The sequence below is a fragment of the Felis catus genome, chromosome D2, assembly GCF_018350175.1.
Source record: "Felis catus isolate Fca126 chromosome D2, F.catus_Fca126_mat1.0, whole genome shotgun sequence".
NCBI classification, from domain to species: Eukaryota; Metazoa; Chordata; class Mammalia; order Carnivora; family Felidae; genus Felis; species Felis catus.
Window position 1 is genome coordinate 55120201 of NC_058378.1, and position 19991 is coordinate 55140191.

Sequence of the window (19991 nt, forward strand, 5' to 3'; positions counted from 1 at the left end):
ATCTGATGCTCCAGTTTTCTGTTTACCCCCACATCTAGGGACATTTACTCAGACTCTTGGACTTGTGACATTTGTGCAGGTAGAATTACTTCCATCTTAAGGAGAGTTTTGGCCCACCTCCACATGACCCCTCTCGGTGGGCTCAGGGTCTGTTGTCACCTGTACCTCCAGGTCTTCACCAAATGCCCTACATTGGCCTCTCCATGAACCAAGCAAGGTCATTTTTATTGTTCCTTTTTCTTTTTTTTTTCTTTTTCTTTTTTTTAATTTTTTTTTAACGTTTATTTATTTTTGAGACAGAGAGAGACAGAGCATGAACGGGGGAGGGTCAGAGAGAGAGGGAGACACAGAATCTGAAACAGGCTCCAGGCTCTGAGCGGTCAGCACAGAGCCCGACGCGGGGCTCGAACTCACGGACCGCGAGATCATGACCTGAGCCGAAGTCAGACACTCAACCGACTGAGCCACCCAGGCGCCCCAGTATTGTTCCTTTTTCTAGAGCACTGCTTCTGTTCACTCAACATAGCTTAGGAAGATTGGTTATGATTTTAAAATCGTGGACATGATCAAAAACTAGCCTAAGATAAAATTGTATACAACAGTAAGATTTCAGCTATATAAAAATTTATGCATTTAGGAAAGACTGGAAGGAGATAAATCAAAATGACGGTGATGTCTAGTTGGTAGGATCTTAAGTATCTTTTTACGCCTCTCCCCTTCATTTCCTAGATGCTATTTAATAAATATTTAAAATATAAAGTAATATTGAAATAATACTAAGGGAATATCGTATCTCTTCATCATCACACAAATCTTTGGTGTTTCTTTAATGTGAACAACAGACTCACAGGGGCTTTTAGAAGTGTTTTAAATATGAGCTACAGAAGCACTGGGTAAGAGTGATAGGATGCCACAAGACAAAGCATTTGTCAAAGCATTTCTGTTGGGTGGAGATTTTTATTTTAAACAGAATTCTGTTGTCATGGAGTCTAGGGAATGCTGGCTCAAACAAAGTTAGGCAAGTTTCTCCACCACCAGACTTCTGTGAAGCATTCACTACCTAGTGGGTTTATGAACCCAGGAGAGAGAAAGAGAGAGAGCACATTCAGCTTTCCCCAGATTTCTGGGAAGGTTTATTTGCCTGGATCCTTGCAGGCTTTGTGCTCGCTGGAACATGCACTGGAAATGCTGCTGTGAAAAAGAAACAAAAGGCGGTGGCCACCTGGGCCCCACATGGGTCTCTAAGGCCTTCACTATCTGGACTTGTTAGGCAAGTTGTCAAATTGTACCGGACATAGTTTCTCATCTATCAAATACAAAGATTAGATGGAATGAACTTCTAGCTCTAAGATGGGAATGTGTAAAAATGCTGACAGTTTTGTAACAATGAAAGGCAGACTTCCAAAATGTTCAAACAGAATGTTCATACAATCAAGCTTTATCTGTCCCTCAAGCAGCAAGCGATGCCAATTCTTTACTCTGCAAACCACTTCCGAAGACAAAAAATATTTGGCACCGTTCAAAAGATTAGCATTCCAGTCTGCTGTATACACAAGGTGAAATGTCCTCAATGCCTGTGTTACAGTATACACTCCACCTTCTCAAACACTTGACAAGCGAAATGTAGTGAAAACAATCGTTTCTTAGCCACCTCCTTGTGTAAGGCCTTCGAGAAGCAGGCTGATAGAAGTAAGGCTGATTCCTTTGCTTTACTGGAAGAGTGACCTTCATGTCAACAAAGAATAGAATGTCCTGATTCCAGATAGAGGCTGCGTGCTGCTGCTGCCTTGATAGATTTTATCATCTGCTGCTGTGTTTGGAACATTTTCTGGCGGGAAGGATTCACGGACCCTGCTAGGGAACAACAGAATTTTCTGCTGTGCAACCTCTGAGACTCTTTCTCCACTCTAGGAGGCTTCCCATGGTTCCAAAGGCCCCAGACCCCAGGCATTCCCCTCTCTGCCGGCAGTGGTCAATACCTAAGTCAATTCGTGGTCTCTTCTCACTGCAAGCCTGCTTGCAGAGGAGTCTGTCCAGCTTGCTTTCTTGCCAAGCATACAGGCACTTTTCTTTTTAAGGGCATAATGCTCATTGCCACAGGGAGTCCTGCTGTGTGTAACTAAGCTGAGAACACTGTGGAGGTTATGGAGGGTCAAGGATCCTCCCACTGCTGCACACTGATACTCCCTAATCTGGAAAAACAGAATAAAGCTTGACACCTCAGCAGAGTCCACTTGTAGCTCTTCCCAGTGGTCCAGGGAGGTCTCTTGAATCCTCATTCTTGTCTTCTTTTCTCCCTGGAAGTTCTTAGGTTCTTACCAAGTAATAAGACAGTGTGAGAGGATATATATAAAACAGCTGCTGAGCTGAGCATTATCAAGAGGCAGACCACACTTTGAGGTCCACAGTAGCAAAGTGTGATGAGAGTGATTGGCTCACATTTTAGAAATGCTTCCTCTTTTTCTCTTCCTTCTGCTTCCCCGTTTGCTTTCCTTCATGTTTCTCTCTAGTATAGGGCTGATAAATAAAAGTACATGTGCTGTCATGCTCTCCTCACAAAATCATGGCAGACATTGTTATTCAATCATGGCATTTTTCCTGATTGAACTTAGGGATGTAACCAAAGATGAAGATGAGATGATCAAAAAGGGCACTCGGGGGCTGCCTGGTGGCTCAGTCAGTTAAGCGTCCGACTTCGGCTCAGGTCATGATCTCACAGTTCGTGCGCTCGAGCCCCGCATCGGGCTCTGTGCTGACAGCTCAGAGCCTGGAGCCTGCTTCGGATTCTGTGTCTCCCCCTCTCTCTGCCCCTCCCCTGCTCATGCTCTGTGTCTCGTCTCTGTCTCAATAATAAAGAAATGTTAAAAAAATAAATTAAAAAAGGCATTCGGCAGTCTACTCCTAGGTCGATATCCAAATGAAATGAGAGCTTATATCCACAAAATGACATGTGCAAGAATGTTCCTGGCGGTTATATGCCCAGTAGTCCCAAACTGGAAACAACTCAAATGTCCACCAAAAATAGAATGGATAAAAATATAGTGCATGCAGTAAAAAATGAAATATTCCACAGCAACAAAAAGGATGAACTATTGCTGCACACAGTCTGGAAGCATCTGAGAGACAGTATAGAGGAAAAGAAGCTACCCATAAAGGAGACACACAGTGTGAGTCTCTTTACCGCAGCTCAGAAATAAGCAAAACTCACCTGTGGTGATAGAAATCAAGACAAAGGTTACCCTCAGGAGAAACTGACTGAAAGGGGCACTAGGAAGCCTCTCAGGAGTAGAAAATATTCTGAATCTCGATATTGGTGGTGGTGTATATGGATGTGCACATATGCAAAAATTCATTGGGATGCACACCTAAAATCTGTGCACTTGGCTGCAGTTACCCCTTGTTAAAAGCCTTTAATAGGGGATCAGTTTGAGAGCTGTTGTTCTGCCCTTGCTCCTGTGTTTGTCTGTATATACAGCATGAGGTCTTGGGTGTGACTGTGATCCAAATCCAGTCTCTGTCACATATTGGCTCTGTATCTTGAGTAAATTACTTAACCTCTTTGTACTTTAGTTTCTTACCTCTATAGCACGGATAAAAAGAGTACCTACACTACAGCACAGTTTTGACAGCACATCTCCCTGGTACATTTAACATACTCATGAAATGTAATGTGAGGACTTTGTTCTTTCCCCCTTTCTCCTCTGACCATCTAGTTCTTTCTCATACTGACTTCTCCCCCTGTCTTCCCATCATCTTTCTTCCTTTATTCTTGCTTTCATACCCCCTAGATGCAAAAGCCCAAAACATGAAAATACATATTTTAAAAGTTTTATTGAATACAATATATAGTTATATTCATAATTAAAAAGCAAGCACGCTTAGTATTTTCCATGTGTCTCTTCCAAAGCCCAGGCCACATACCAGACCAATTAAACCACATATCTGGGGATGGAACACGGGCATCAGTAGCCTCTGAGGCTCTCTAGGTGATTCTGACATGATTCCAGTGTGTACATAAGTTTGGGCACTGCCGGTTTCATGGCTGTCTGTTCCATCCATATTGTCTTAGCTGCTTCAGCATATGGTTCTGATTCCTGGCTGGCCATTAGAATCACCTGAGAAGCTTCCAACTCATACTGAGTCTCAGGCCCCATCTTGGGTAAGGCCTGGATATTTCTAATGTGCAATCAGCATTAAGAGCCACTGTTCTAGAGGGATTGGTATCCTGGTAGGTCTTGTGATCAGGGCGACACCAGGCATACCCCCTCCACCCCCATGTCTGTCTTGAATTAAAATCCTTCTCTTCGTTTTTGAAAACTCCTATCTTTGTCTCCTTTCTGTTGCAAGCTGAGTATGGAGAAGAATATTGTAATGCTGATAAATTCTTGATATGTTTTACTCTCAGTATGGGATTGTGCTGGATGCAGGCTCTTCTCACACGAGTTTGTACATCTATAAGTGGCCAGCGGAAAAGGAGAATGACACAGGGGTGGTGCACCAGATAGAAGAGTGCAAGCTGAAAGGTAAGATGAAGGAGAAGGGGGGACGGGAGACAGTGGGGCATGAGAACATGAGGAGAACATACATGAGAACATGTGTGGCAAGTGGAACACATGAGAAAAAGGAAGTTGGGTAAAAGAACATAGTGGAGCTGCTGTTGTTGCTATTTTATTGTCATTATAAAAATAATATTGAAATCAGTCCTTAATGATGGAGCCCTTGAGGAAGAAACAAACTTAAAAACCCTTGAGTAATATGGTAGCTCCCATCACCTGGACACTTCTGTGTGCCATGCACCAAGTGCTGTAGATGCATTATTTCATCTTCACGGTCTCCCTTTGACATATGGAATATTAGTCCCATGGTTTAAAAATGAGGATCAGGTGCCTGGGTGGCTCAGTTGGTTAAGTGCCCAACTCTTAGTTTTGGCACAGGTCATGATCTCATGGTTCATGAGTTCAAGCCTTGTGTAGGGCTCTGCGCTGATAGCACGGAGCCTGCTTGGAATTCTCTGTCTCCCTCTCTGCCCCTCCCTCACTCATGCTATCTCTTTCTCAAAATAAATAAACTTTAAAAAATAAAATAAAATAAAATAAAATAAAATAAAATAAAATAAAATAAAATAAAATAAAATAAAAATGAGGGCATTGAGCTTAAGAGAGGTTATGCCACTTGTTAAGGTTGCTTTGAGCTAGTAATTGATGGAACTGGGGTTCAAATGGAGATCTGCTCAACTTTGAACCCACGACTTCTCCAGTGGTTCTCAAATTTGAATCTTTAGCAGAGCCCCCTGGAGGGTTTGTTAAAACACTGATGCTGGGTTCCACCCCCAGAGTTTCTGAGGTAGTAGGTCTGGGACAGGCCCCAGAATTTGCATTTCTAACAGGTTCCCAGGTGATGTTGATGCTGTTGGTCCAAAGAATTGTTACTCTTAATCTTGGTCCCCTAAGCTACAGCTTGGAAGAAATTTTCAAAAGCCTTTAGTTTTCACATAGGCACGGAAGGCCAAAATCATAGACTCCTAGGCCTGGAAAAGGACCTCGTGGATCATTTCAATCTTGTTCTCAGAGAAGGAAGCAAAAACCTGGAAGACTAGTGACTTATTGGTAGCAACAGAACCAGGAAAAGAATCTAGGTCTCTTAACTGCACTCCAGGCTCGCTGCTACTTTGAATCACCGCATTACATACTGACTTTTGTTCCTAGTTAGTTTTCTCCTAAGGTCACAGAACAGGTTAGAGTTGTCCATTCAGCTCCTTCCACTCCATCCACCCAATACCCCAACATGCACTGAATGTTACCACACTGCACCATCCTCTTTTACCTTTATCTCTCTTGGCCTTTTGAGTCAGGGGCCCATTGTATATTTTTAGTCAGACAGGTAATCTAGCTCCAAGAAGATTGACTTTTACTTTGATGGCCTGTGGGGTCCCCCAATTTTCAAAGTTTTCCAAGAAAGTGGTAGAGAGGAGATGTTTTCAAGAGAGCAAGTCATTTTACCCAGTAGCTTGATGTCCTCAGATGTTGGCCTCGTCCATTTTGAGACAGTACTTTAAGCATTTCTTAAAGCCCAAATCCCTCATTTTATTGACTTCTAGTTAATTCACTGCCTTCCATTTTTTTAAAGCTTTAAAAATTTTAATTTAGTAGCTTTTTTAATTTAGTAGCTACCTTTCTTCTGAGACTCATCCCATGTGTGTCTGGCCTAACACGCGCAGGGCTTTTCCCTTCTCAAAAGAGAGAATTCTCTTTAGATGAAAGTTGAGTGGAAAGCCTCCAGTTCTTGAAGGCTAGCCTTTTTGAATCAAAACGGTTAGCTGATAACTTAGAGCTGATTTTTCATTACTGTTAAGTAAATAGGCTCTTTTAAAAACCTGTGAAAGATATGGATAACATATCTGACCATTAGCTTTAATTCACATTTTCACTAAAAAGCACTGACGGTGTAGATGTTTATTTTAAAGTGAGCTGAAATTGTTAAGCCTAACTTCAAAAAGCTTAAGGAATCTTGGCTCTAATCCTCTTCTTAGCAACAGTTAGTTTTGCTCTAACACTGGAAAAAGAGTTTCACTAGGGGGACTTGGTTTCAGAGTGGAAAAATCTCTGAGGAGACACATATTCTAACAAAGGAAGAAACTCCACTTCAGAAATTTTAGGTACTGGCCATGATCACATAGCTAGTTAGTAGCGGTTCCTGTCTTTTCAGTAAAAGCCAGTGTACCTTGTGCTTATTTTAACTTTTCTAGGCATTAGTGTTAGTTACAACTTTACAGAAGAATCATCAAAAAGCAGCTCTCTAGGGTAGCTGTCTATGAGATCCCCATTAAACTTTGAGAGAACCTGTAAGGAAGATTACGCAATTGAATGTGAAAATTGCGCCATCCAGTGGCAAAATTATTGAACAGTGGACAGACCCAGTCTGAGGCCTGAAAATAGATCTTATCAAGGCCAGGTTCAGAGAGTCACCCTCTAAGTACACCAACTTAATATATCGTAATATATCACATCATATATAACTTAATATATCACACCAAAAAGCTGTCTTCTTTGATGGTCTCTAAAGACACCAGTGTTTTGCTCTAATGTTATCAAAGTGTGTCCTGTACTTTTAAAAAAGATTGTCATCTGCTTCTACATCTTTCCTTAGGTCCCGGAATCTCAAGATATGCTCAAAGATTAAACGAAATAGATGCTTATCTGACTGAATGCATGGAAAGAGCCAGTCAAGTGATTCCAAAGTCCCAGCACCAAGGGACGCCTGTTTACCTGGGAGCTACGGCAGGCATGCGGTTGCTCAGGTATAGCAACAGGTGGGGACAAAGAGGGCTGGGGGTTAGGCTTGGCATTGTGAGAGCCTCTGAAGTTATGGGATAGTGCCACACCTCCCTAACACCCCAAATTTAGATATCCTGAATGGCAACACTTTAGAAAGAAGATCTCAGGAAGTGGGTAAAACTCCCAAATTCTTAGTATGTGTAATGGTGAAGCTTAAAGTATGATTTTAAAAAGTCCTCTTGCCCGTCTGCCCCCAGAGAATTCAAGGGGGCAGGGGCACAAAGAGAGGAATGTTGAGCCTCTGTACTCTGGGATTTGAGACTACCAATTTAGCTATCCAATATCTGGGAGGAGGAAGACCAGAGGAGACCCACAGAGGTCCCAAGACACAAATAGTCACAACTAGCACATCTTCATTGTTCACCACTGAGTACCCGTGTGCGTTATCTTTTGTTCGTTCATTCATTCATTCAGCATGTTTTGCCTGCCTACTCTGTCCTGGGACATGAAAGTAGGTGACTCAGCTCTCAAGGAGATCAGAGTTTCGATACAGGCAATCAGTTCTTCAACAGAGGAGTGTTCAGAGATGCTGTGGGAGCACATTTGGCCCTGCCCAGAATGGGAGGAGGAAACACAGGAACTGATTCATGAAGGACAAGCTGGAGGGTGGGGGAAGGGCACATTAAAGGCAGAGAAGATGTCACGCATTCTATTACCTGTGTTTCTCCAACATCTGTTATGTGGCAGACACTGTTCTAAGTGCTGGGGACACAGCAGTGAAGAGGACAGAGTCCCTGCCTTCCTGAAGCTTGCGTTCTAACAGAAGTGCAAATATAGGGATGAGTGAGAGACCAGGGCATATTCAGAGGACCATAAATAGTTCTGCATTGATAGAACATAGACTGCATATAGTAAAATAATAATAATAACAATAGTAATAATAGCTATGAAGCAGCTTGTATTTGTTGATCCATTACTATGTTAGCGCTGTGCTTTAATTTAATCATTATAACTCTTTGAGGAGGTATTATTGGCTATTCTTAGCCAGATAAGGGAGCTGTGGCATACACGTGTAGAGTAACTCACCCAAATTCACACACGTGGTAAGTGGGAGGATCAGGATTCTAAGTGGAATTCTGAAGAGGCAGGGTCCAGCGCATGAAGTGCCTTGTGGGCCACACTGGGAGTTTGGTGTTCATCTGGGAGATAATGCGTAGCCGTTACAGGATGGTACACAAATGACGACACTGGAAGAGAGGTAGATTGGGAGGGAGGAGAACTGGGGATGAGGCAGCCACAGGAAGGGTGTGAAGCTATTCAGATGAGTGATGAGAGGATTCAGCTGTGGTTGGAAGACAGCATTCTCTGACCTAGAGGCTCTCAACATTGTGTAGTCTAGATCTCAGAAGCAGATGTATCCCATCTTCGTTATGACAACCCTGGAAGATTCCTTCTTTAGGTCCCAATGTCTCAAACAGACCCAAGAACTGAGATTCAATGTGAATAAGATTTTTTTTCCCAGTCTGGCTCCAATGGAGGTTTGGTATCTGTCCCAGGACATTTGCCACCTGGTGTCTACTACAGCCCTAATTAAAAACCTCAAGCAGAGCCTGACTCTGGAACTAGCTAGAAGCCACCAGCAATGGCTAATGTAGCATTCGTCATCTATAGGTGTGGTGATAACCAATATCCAGCCATCACCGCCCCCCAAATTAAAATTACTTTGATAATATCTTGGAGCCAGGGAGCAACAACAAAAAATGGTATTTTAGGAAGATCAGTCTATGTAGGGACTGGAAGGATTTGGATTTGGAAGGGGGGGGGGGCAAAAGACTAGTTCTGCCTCACCCAAAAGGAGGGCTCCTCAGACAGCTGTGTGTGTGGATCTCTATCTCTGTTTCTTCCAGTGAGTTATGGTTCGCTTCCTAGGAGTGTTGCTGGAAGCTCTGACTGAAATGAGTACCTGTAGTTATTCAACAAAACCGGTAAATTCAGCTCTTCTTTGTGCAGGATGGAAAATGAACACTTGGCAGACAAAGTCCTGAGTATGGTGACCAAGAGCCTCAACAACTACCACTTTGACTTCCATGGTGCTAGAATCATCACTGGCCAAGAGGAAGGTGCCTATGGCTGGATTACTATCAACTATCTGCTGGGAAAATTCACTCAGGTGATTATCTCACAGCACCCAAGGCAGGTAGCTCCCAGGAGGTCAGTGCCATTGCTGTCTCAGGCAGGATTTGGATCAGTAGCCAGAATGAATGATGGATGAATGGATGAAGTAATTTATCCCCACAATTGCAAGGGTCACCAGCGGTATTCTGATAAATTTTAGTATAAGAACGTTTCCTCTTGGAGGATGAGGAAATCATACCTTCACCTTAGGGAGACAGAGAGGAAGTAAAAAATCTGTCATTAAAAATAAAAATAGCAAATATTTGCCTAGTGCTGTGTGTCTTGTGCTGTGCTAAGCACTTTCCATGTACTGTCTGATTCCATCTTCAGAACAATATGAGGAATTCCCTCATTTTAGAGTCTCAAATTGAGGCCTAGAGAAGGTAATTATTCTGTTCCAGGTCACATAGCTAATGAGCAAATGAGTGGAGACTTGAACTTGAGTCTTTTCAGCGCACATTCCTTGTTCATAAACACTCGCTATGCCACTTCTATGTTGCTGCAGTCTGAGCCCTATCTTCAAAGTCCCTTAACCTGCTGTTGATCTTATCCAGATTCAGGAGCCTTCAGTGACCTTTGTGTCACCTTATGCCCCCTTTTCTTCACCTTAGAAAGTCCCTGAGTCCAAGATATAGTGTGAAACAAAGGTGTCCAGAAACTGCTACCACTGATGACTGTACTCTCTTTCAGAAATTGAGCTGGCTCAACCTGAAGCCAAATGGAGGCAATTCTCAGGGAACCTATGGAGCTTTAGACCTTGGGGGAGCCTCTACACAAATCACTTTTGTGCCCCAAAACGAGAGGATTGAGTCTCCAAGCAACGCTCTGCACTTTCGCCTCTATGGCAAGGACTACAGCGTGTACACGCACAGCTTCTTATGCTATGGGAAGGATCAAGCGCTCAGGCAGAAACTGGCCAAGGACATTCAGGCAAGTTTAACTGAATCCAGACCCACCCTCCCCACATCTGGGCCACCAGCCCCCACATCCTGTTGTTGTCTCTTTCTACTTCAGTAATTGGTCTGAACTTGGTTACTGTACTTTCCAAACCTTTTCAAACAGGATATCTAACTACATCTGGTCGACCCCTGTGAATCGTCCCATCCAGACATCACCTCCTGTGTTTGTTTACTGCACTGTCTCCAAGGACACAACTCAAATCCTTTCTTGGCAAATAATTTCTCACCCCTGTGGGCTTGACAGTGAAAACTACATGCTAGAGTATTGTTGGGGGATTGTGCAACTTATAAGCTCTTTAGCACTTTTTAGTCTCCATTTCCAACAAACTGCAGAAAACAGGGCTGTTAGAAACAACCTGGAGAGAAGGAGAAAAACATTCAGGGAAAACAGAATTTATCCATCAACACTTCAAGTCTTTTCCCCAGACGCTTTTTGTTTCTTGAAGGCAAGAAAAGTTAAACATACTCAAAATCATGTGAGTACCAGGCACGCCCTGACACACACAGCAAGGATGTCACATCCAGCTGAGTCTTGTCTCCCCTAAAAGGACAACCAGTTCCCTGCTCTCCTCCAAAGCTCTCACTCTGGTTCTCAGAAGCACTGTCAATAAGGCACCTCCCATTGGAATAGGAGCTACTGAGAGATACCTACTGAGCCCCAAGGCTCTACTAAGCCTTTTTTCATACCAGCCCCCTTTCTTCTCTTGAACATACTGAGGTGTGGGTATACAGTCATTTTGGTACTCCTGGCTTAAATGCTCTAAGGCATTTTCAGCTGTTGGAGCTTCTGATTTTTTGCTTGAAAGTGGGGATGGGGTGTGGGCAGACTCCTCCTGGAGAACTACCCCAGCTTGGACTTGTGAGAGCCTTGGGAGTTTTCCTTATGAATCTTTCATTTGTACTAAGCACTGGGGACATTCCAAAATAATGGCATTTCTTCCAGCTTGAACTCTATTAACTTTCTATGAATAGTGAAAGTTCATTTACATCTGATACCACTTCTGGTGCCTATTATACAAATCTGACTATTCCTAAGGGTGAAAAAGGCATGGCAAGGGTATATTGATGCCAGCGCTAACATATTGTAAAATTCCTACACATTAATGAAGGCAGAGTGGTGCTTTTGTACCCAACATATTTGCACATGATGTCTTCATGTGATTTTTCCATTCAGGGTACAAATGGAATCCTCAGGGACCCATGCTTTCACCCTGGATATGAAATAGTAATGAATGTAAGTGAACTTTACAGTGGCCCCTGCACCAAGAGATTTGAGATGACTCTTCCATTCGATAAGTTTCTAATCCAAGGCACTGGAAACTATCAACAATGCCATGAAAGCATCCTTGAACTCTTCAACACTAGTTACTGCCCTTACTCCCACTGTTCCTTCAATGGGATTTTCTTGCCACCACTTCACGGGGATTTTGGGGTAAGTTGTAAAATAATAAGGTATATTGATTAGGATGATTTGGGTTGCAAGTTATAGAGTATATGTCTACATGGTGTTTAAGTAATAGGATTTATTTTTCTCTCATATGATAATAAGCCTTGAAGTAGATAATTCTGGGTTAAGTCTTTGTTTTAACAATGTTAGGACTTGGATCAGCTTTCTTATTATCTTCTTGCCCTTTTTTGTGGTGCTAAGATGGCAGCTTCTGTTTCATATGCAAAACTAAAGCAGGGGAGGAGGAAGTTTCTCTTGCATACATTTCTGTCCAATTTTGCAGAAGTGCCAACAACTGTCTTTTCAGATGCCACTGGCCAGAATTTGATGAAATACACACTTCTAACCCATCTGTGAACAAGGGGGAATGGATTACCATGTTTGGTTTAGACTAATCATTGTTCATCCTTGGAAGTAGAGAGTCTTTCTTACACATATTGTGTTCCTCTACATGGGTAAAATCAGGAATCTGTAAGCCAGAAGAACGAGCTGGCTGATGGATAGGCACGCCCATTGGGATCTGCCATAGGTGGCTTCGTGAATGTCAGAAGAAGGAGAGGTAGCAGTTAGATGTCTTGGCTAAAGGTTTTCCTCTATAAACTCAAGTAGAAACTTAGGAAATCCCAAGGAAATATTGAAGATAGTATAATTTATACTACATTTTGATCAGCTGGGGGACTAGTTGAATCCAAGCTCCAAATTGCTTTTTAATTACTCTAGAATAAGACAAAATATTTGAGCAGAGGTAGAAGAGGTGCTGCTTGAACTACTCATAATTCAGATTTCATATTTTGGTCCTGGAGACCAAGCATTATAATCATAGTTTAGTAATAGATTGCAAAATTAGCTACCATCAATTAAGACTAGTTATTAACTAATTACTTAATTACTTAAGATATCACTCATAGAAAAAAAAGGACTTTTATCTGCCTTCACACTCTTTCTCCCTTTCCCAGAAAACAGATCAGCATATGAGGAGAGAGGTTCAACTCTCCTATGGGACTCCCGCAGGAGAGCTTCACCCAAGGTCTCCTGGCTCAGCCCAATGTCACAGAAAGAACTCCCTGGATAGAGCACAGGCCCTGTAGTAAGAGTACCTGCTTTAAATTCTGGATTTGCCACTTGTCAACTATATGAGCTCTTCATTCCCACGGTCTCTGGGAAAACAATAATGGGTGGTACCATGGATCCAGGCTTACCTTACCCATGGCCCAGACCATAGTTCCTCCTCCCCTCAAGGTTCCTGAGGGAAATAACGTACAAGAACAATGCCTGGCAGAGTAAGGCTTGGTGATTAGTTAGTTCCGAACCTAAATTTGTTACCAACTAGAACCTCACCTGGATGCCCTAAAGCTGAACTGGCACTGGCAGCCCATATTGGACTTTTCTGAGCTAATGCAGTTGCCTTGGATCCAACTGCTGGAAGATAAAAGAGGGGGACACAAAAAGGAGGAAGGTAGCGAGGGGTGCTGGGGACAGCCAAGGGCCCTTTCCATTCCAGTCACTGATAGGAAGTACATCTGGAGGAAAAGAAATGTACTGTTGTGTACTGACTTTTTAACTTTTCTGAAAGTTTCACCTCCAGGGAAATATAGCCCAATTCTTGTCTTCAAGCATGAGCAAACCCTTTCTACTTGAGGGTGGTGGTGGTGGAATTTCTTGCCTTTGAATGTGATTCTTCCAACCAGGTAGGGAGAAGCGGAGTTGAAGGGGTAGAGGAGACTTGAGTTCCCCTTGGATGCCTTTTTGTTTGGTCTCTTTGTCCCTCGCTGAAATTGTTCTCCTTACAGCCTTCTGAACCTCTACTTGGCAGTCTCCTTAGATTAGCTCATTGTTTTCCTCTGAATGAGATCTTTTTTCTCTGAATATAGCCCTTAAGGTCAGCACTGTACCTGTACCTATTCCTGCTTTGGCAGTTTCTGTTACAGAACTTTTTTTTTCCCCTCTGTAATTTCTCCCTAAAGCCTACAAAAACTTTTTTGGTCTGCTTCCTCATTTATAAAATGGGGACAGAATTACCTGTCTCCTTGCTAGTTGTGTGTGATAAGCCAGACAAGTGGTGGTGGACTAGTAAATGTCTAACAACCAGCTCTCTGGGGATGGAGGGGCTAAATTGTGGCATTTGCCAGTTTACATGGTAGTACTCCTACCATGGCCCATTTTAATCACCATAATATCAACTGGCCCAAAAAACTCTTGAAATTTTAACAATTAGCTCTTGTGAGTGGATAAGAGCCACCTCCAGCATATCACCACCAGTAGCAGAAAGCTAATGTACCCTAGCACCATGTGGGCCCTTAGTAAGGTTAGCCCTTTGTCCTAATGGTCCTCACCCTCGGCTGTTATACCTGCAGAAGTTCCCACTGCCAAGTTCCTCATCTGGAAGCATAACTATTTGCAACACAAAAATCCAGTTGCATTCCAATTATTTCCAGGACCAATTAGCCTGGGTATTCTCAAGCCACAGAGAATTTGCAGGGAGGGAATGTTTGCCACAATTACATTCAGCGCTGGTGATTTAATTCTTACTCTTTAAATAAGGTATTAAAAAACTGTCGATGTTGTTTTTCTCAGTTTGACTACATTGGTTGCTAGACAGAATCCAATTTGTAGGCAAATCAGAAACACCAAAAAGGAAAAGGGAACATCTGTAGAGAATTATTTATGAGGCAATTTAGAAAAAATTTTTAAAGATCACATTGTATCATTTATATAAACAAGAAAGAATGTAAAACAAATTCAAGAGGGAACTGGAATTAAAGAACATTAAACACTTGTTTGTTTCCCTATGTATACATACACTTGTGGGGGGGGGTGGTGTGCGCGCGCGCGCGCGCGTGTGTGTGTGTGTGTGTGTGTGTGTGTATTTAGCTCTGAGCTTCTGAGTAGCCAAGGGGAAAAATAAGACATAGCAAGATACATAGTTTTCATTATACCCAGCATACTGGGTCCCAGGACAAAGCAGAGCTATTCGACAATTGATTCCCAAGGATATTTTATAAAGGAGATTTCATTAGACAATGTCTTTGACCATATTTTTTTTAATTGCAATTTCTTATAGCAACTATAAGCTAGAGGCATAATATTAAAAAGCCAACTCAGTCATAGCAATTCTGTAATGGACTGAGGCAGTAGGTCTTTGATAGATACTCAGCTTGATAGAAGGGAAGAATTCAGAGTAGCTGGAAAAGGGGGAGACATGTATCTTTCAAGTCCTCTTCCATAAATATCTAAGCTGGAAACTGGAAGATGGGGAGCTGACCTTTTGAGACTATATGTTCTCTAAAGATGGCCTAGAATGTTACTATTCTCAGTTGCTGTTTCAATATGGGCCCACAGGTTATAGACACCAATCAATTAAAGGTTTATAAAGTAAGGCTAATTCCTAACATGGAGATTAAGAAGCTGATCACAGATTTTGACCTCAGTAGTACAGGCCATCCCCCTTAGTACCTAAAGGCAAAGTCAGGAATTCCTAGAACTAAGTCAGCATTTCCCTTAATAATTGCCTTTAGGTCCATTCTGGCAACAGAATGTCTATCTGATGTATGGAGTCTCCTAAATCATACCCCAAGAACAGAATCAGAATGATTTTTTTTCTTCCAGACTTTTAAAGAGTCATCTACCACAGCCATAGGAAGAAACTTGGTGATGTATCCTTGAACCATCTGATTTTGAGCAGTGTATCCTCATGAGGTATTAAAAGAAGAAGGTGGTTTTGTCATTCAGTATTATTCTTGGGATTATGAATAGAAGCATTCTTTTTTAAAAAAAACTTTTAAAATGTTTATTCATTTTTGAGAGACAGAGACATAGTGTGAGTTGGGGAGGGGCAGAGAGAGAGAGAGAGGGAGACACAGAATCTGAAGCAGGCTCCAGGCTCCAAGCTGTCAGCACAGAGCCCGATGCATGCAGGGCTTGAACTCACAAACCAGGAGATCATGACTTGAGCTGAAGTCGGACACTCAACCGACTGAGCCACCCAGGCGCCTCCCCAAATAGAAGCATTCTGAATAGGGTTAAGATTACTTTTTAATTACATAATATAAATAAATAAAGGAAAAAATACTCACCCTAAACGTTATCATCCCATCCCATCTCATCAGCACTTAATTTTTGTGAGTTCAATTCCAATGCATGTTTGTATAAACAATATTCCACCCTAGAAGAGACTTTTCCAAGGGATGTAAGAGGCAAGCTTAGATATTAAAACTCACCTGAGTGGGTTTCTGAAGAGCATATACAGCCAGGAAAACTATCAGTTAGGCCTTGACACATGAAGACTTTCAGAAAAGATTGACAGATATATAAAATGAAAAAACAAGTATGAATTTGAGTATGAATGGTTCCTGAGCAGAAGAGAAATAGATGACCTTATTCTGGAGCACAACTGCCCAAGAAAGAAAGATGAATAAACATATTCCCAGCTCAAACAGCAAGCAGGATTTGCCCCTGATTCTAAGACTTGAACTCTATTGTGGCTACAGAGAAATAGTAATTTCTATAGTCTATTTCTATACGGAATATAAAAATAACATTATGATCTGAAAAAAAAATAAAAAATATGTAAAGGAGATGACTTCATCAGGATGCAGGAGACTGAAGGGGAAGGACCCAGAAAGGGAAGCTGGTCAAACATCTAGAGCCAAGATGAAAAGCTAAGACAGGTGTTTCTCATAATGATCCATAAACAGATTCTGACAGTCACATTCAGGTGCGTGTTAACAAGGCTTTTCTTCCTTAAGGAATATCAAAACCAGACTGCGGATCGGGTCCAGCCAGGACACCTAAACTATGAGCAGTTTGCTGAAGGCGTCCTGCAGGGATAAAACATTAAGAAAGCTAACTCTTTATCTTCCCAGTTCCTGTGGACATAGATGTGGCTGAGGAGATTAAGGCTGAGAGAGTTTAAAACATTACTTCAAATTTGATTCAGGTATTTGTAATAGAAGGGCATATTTGTATTTATTTTATTTTCTATTCCTTATATAATGGCATTATTTCACAGTTGCATATTGCTTACTTGATTCTATTTTGAGAGAGGACTCTGAATCATAACCTGCACAGTCAGGTCAACAGCTGGCAGCAAAATATAAGGGTTGTCTAGACCAGCCATGTGTGTGTGTGTGTGTGTGTGTGTGTGTGTTAAAATGTACATAATAGAAAATTACCATTTCAACTACTTTCAAGAGTACAATTCTGTGGAATTAAGTACATTTACATTGTGCATCCATCACCATCATCTACCTCTAAAACTTTTTTGTCTTCCCAAAAACAAACTCCACTCATTGAACAAAACACTAATTCCCCACTCTTCTTCCCCTCTGCTCCTGACAATCACCATTCTGCTTTTAACTGCTCTGAATTTGACTATTCCAGGTACCTCGTATAAGTGGAATCCTATATTTGTCTTTATGTGACTGGTTTATTTCACTTAGTATAATGTCTTCAATAGACCCATCATTCTTAACTCTTCAGGGGATCACAAGACTCTTTGGAGAATGTGTTGAAAGCTAAGGATCTTCTAAGCAGAAAAATGGATGCCCAAATTTTGCATACAGTCTAAAAGATATCATGGTTCCTTGAGATGGACCTTTGAGCCCCACATTAAGAACTCTTAATCTAGAACAAAAGGTACCTAGAAGCCAGAGATTAAAGTAGAACCACAAGCCCAAGCAGGGCAGTGGCTTGGAATGAATGTCACACAAGCGTTAGAGGTGAGTCTGTTTAGATGGATGGGAAGCAAATGTAGACACATGTGCCAGAGGCAGATGATCCTGAAACTGATACTATGCCTGTCTCTAAAATGCTTCCTGCCAGGGCAGAGCAAACCTAATATCTAGTAATACAAGCAGGTCTGCCACACTAGAGAAGCGAGTTTACATGTGTAGTCAGGTGAGAACAAGGAGGGTAGGAGAACATGTCAAGTGGTCAGTTTGGGGTGGAATCTTGAGACTAAACTGTAATACTTGGTCCTTCTGTGACTACAAATACTTCATTTAATCTTTATTCCAAAGTACTATCAATAGGTTTTTCATTGGATCTTTGGAAAATGATTTGACAAGCCCCCTTCCTTCCTTTATAGACAATTTTGGCTTTGGGTTAATTTTCTGGATTTGTTTCCCTGGAAACGTGATAAAGATGGGAGTGCCAGTTATATTACTAGGCAACCGTTGTTCTTATGAAAAAAAAAAAATGACCCCTGAAACAAATTGCATCTGGACTGGAAGAAATTAGAAAATGAACAATACCTACTCTATGGACTTCTCTAATCTGAATAAAGGCTCTGTATATGTGGAGTATGTAACAAAAGGCTTTATTTTTATAGCACTTATTTATTGTCCATCATACCATCTGCTACTTGTTTGGGTTGTGCTGTCTTCCACTAGAGGGCAGGGATTTTCATCTATTTCCATCACTGCTTGGAACATAGTTGTTATTCAGTAAATAGTTGTTGAATGAATGAATGAATGAATGAATGAATGATATGCAGCCAAAAGTCAAGGAATAGGTGGAATGAAAAAAAAAGACTATTGAATTTTCCAATTAGGAGAGATTTTAAGGAGCATAGTTTCAGAAGCCATGTCAAAGTAAACAGAAAGCTCCCTGCGAGATGTTCCAAAGTTGGGGGAGCAGGGAGGAGGGTTGGTAATTGATATCACAAAAACAAGAAGAAACTTGAGAGAAGAAAGACGCTGCACTGAAACCAGCTAAATTAAATTGAACAGGAATACATGTATTGCATTTTTGTATAGATTAAAAGTTGCACAAAATTTGGCTGGCTGGCATGGGCATGGTCTTTATAGGTTGACATGTCAGTCTCCCCCACTGTGGGGAAGAAGAGAAGGATGGTATACTTTTTATCTTTTTATTTCTAGGCCTGCCAGAATGCCTGGAATATTGTATATTTCAGTAAGAGCACTTTAGTATTTGGAATATTCTAGGGAGATGACCAGCATGCACAGAATGGAGGTGGAAAAGCATGTAGCATGTTCAGAGACCTATAAGTACTTCAATTTGTTTCCATGTGGGCAGGCAGGAGACTTGCCTCTAGTATTCCAAAAGTTTTCCCCCAAGCTTAAAGATAACGTTTTGATCATTAGATGCCTTTGTCTGAGGTTTATGATCTGTAAACTCAGTTGTGTGTAGTACAGGAAAATGATGGTAATTTTAGGAAGATTAAAGATGAAGATATGGTTCAGGGGTTTGGAAAGAAATAATTCCAGGCTTTGGAGGAAATGAACAACCCTGTTTGAGGGGCTTATAAAGTACCATTTTTGAGACTCAAAGAAAATAGAGCATATTTTAAGCTTTAGGGAAAAATTATCTCCTACAGTTATAAAGTGTTAAGAGTCTTTTTGAAAGAAGATCTCATAAGATCTGTATAGATATTTTAAAATTTTTAGGTCTGACATACTTGCAGTAAAGTGTGTACATTTTAAGGCCATAGCCTGATAGTTTTTAAGGACTACACCTGTGAGTCCATCATCTAGATGAAGATATAGAACATTCCCAGCATCCTAAAAGGTTCCGTTATCCACTCTCCCAGTTGACACACTCCCTCTAAAGATACTTACTAGCCTGACTTCTATCCGGATAGATTAGTGTTGCTAATTCTTGGAATCTTAGTATGTATTCTTTTTTGTCACACTTCTTTCACTCAGTATTGTCTGAGATTTATCTATGTTGTTGCATGTAACAGTAGTTCATTCTTTCATTGCAATGTGGTATTCCTTTCCATGAATACACTAAAACTGGGGTGCCTGGGTGGTTCAGTCAGTTAGGCACCTGACTTCAGCGCAGGTCATGATCTCAGGGTTCATGAGTTCAAGCCCCGAACTGGGCTCTCTGCTGTCAGTTCAGAGCCTGCTTTGGATCCTCTGTCTCCCCTTTTCTCTGCCCCTCCCCCCTCTCAAAAAATGAATAAACATTTTTCAAAAATACACTAACATTTATCTATTCATTCTATAGTTAATGGACATTTAAGTTGTTTCCAGTTTGGGGATATTATGTACCACTTTATGAACACTCTTTTAGTGCATATTTCTACTCACAAAATATATTTACCTTATGACCAAACATTTTGCCCTCAGGAAATTCTCTCAACGCAAAGGTTCAAAGATGTAAGTATATTGT

At 41.5% G+C, this 19991-nt stretch overlaps 1 protein-coding gene across 12 annotated transcripts in view; it reads left to right on the plus strand.

Annotated features, from left to right (window-relative positions):
* The window catches only part of ENTPD1 (ectonucleoside triphosphate diphosphohydrolase 1), a 131035-nt gene that overhangs the window by 100288 nt on the left and 10756 nt on the right, over nucleotides 1-19991 (plus strand). For 9 of the 12 annotated variants that reach the window (XM_045040492.1, XM_006938035.5, XM_045040493.1 and 6 more), the window contains 5 exons: nucleotides 4406-4523; nucleotides 7147-7297; nucleotides 9285-9444; nucleotides 10140-10379; nucleotides 11583-11840. In XM_045040492.1, coding sequence (XP_044896427.1) covers nucleotides 4406-4523; nucleotides 7147-7297; nucleotides 9285-9444; nucleotides 10140-10379; nucleotides 11583-11840 — 927 coding nt within the window. Of the gene's footprint in view, nucleotides 1-4405; nucleotides 4524-7146; nucleotides 7298-9284; nucleotides 9445-10139; nucleotides 10380-11582; nucleotides 11841-12811; nucleotides 12988-15461; nucleotides 15480-19991 lie in introns of those variants that run through there. The other 3 variants (XM_019813614.3, XM_023240786.2, XM_023240785.2) reach the window with 3 other exon arrangements.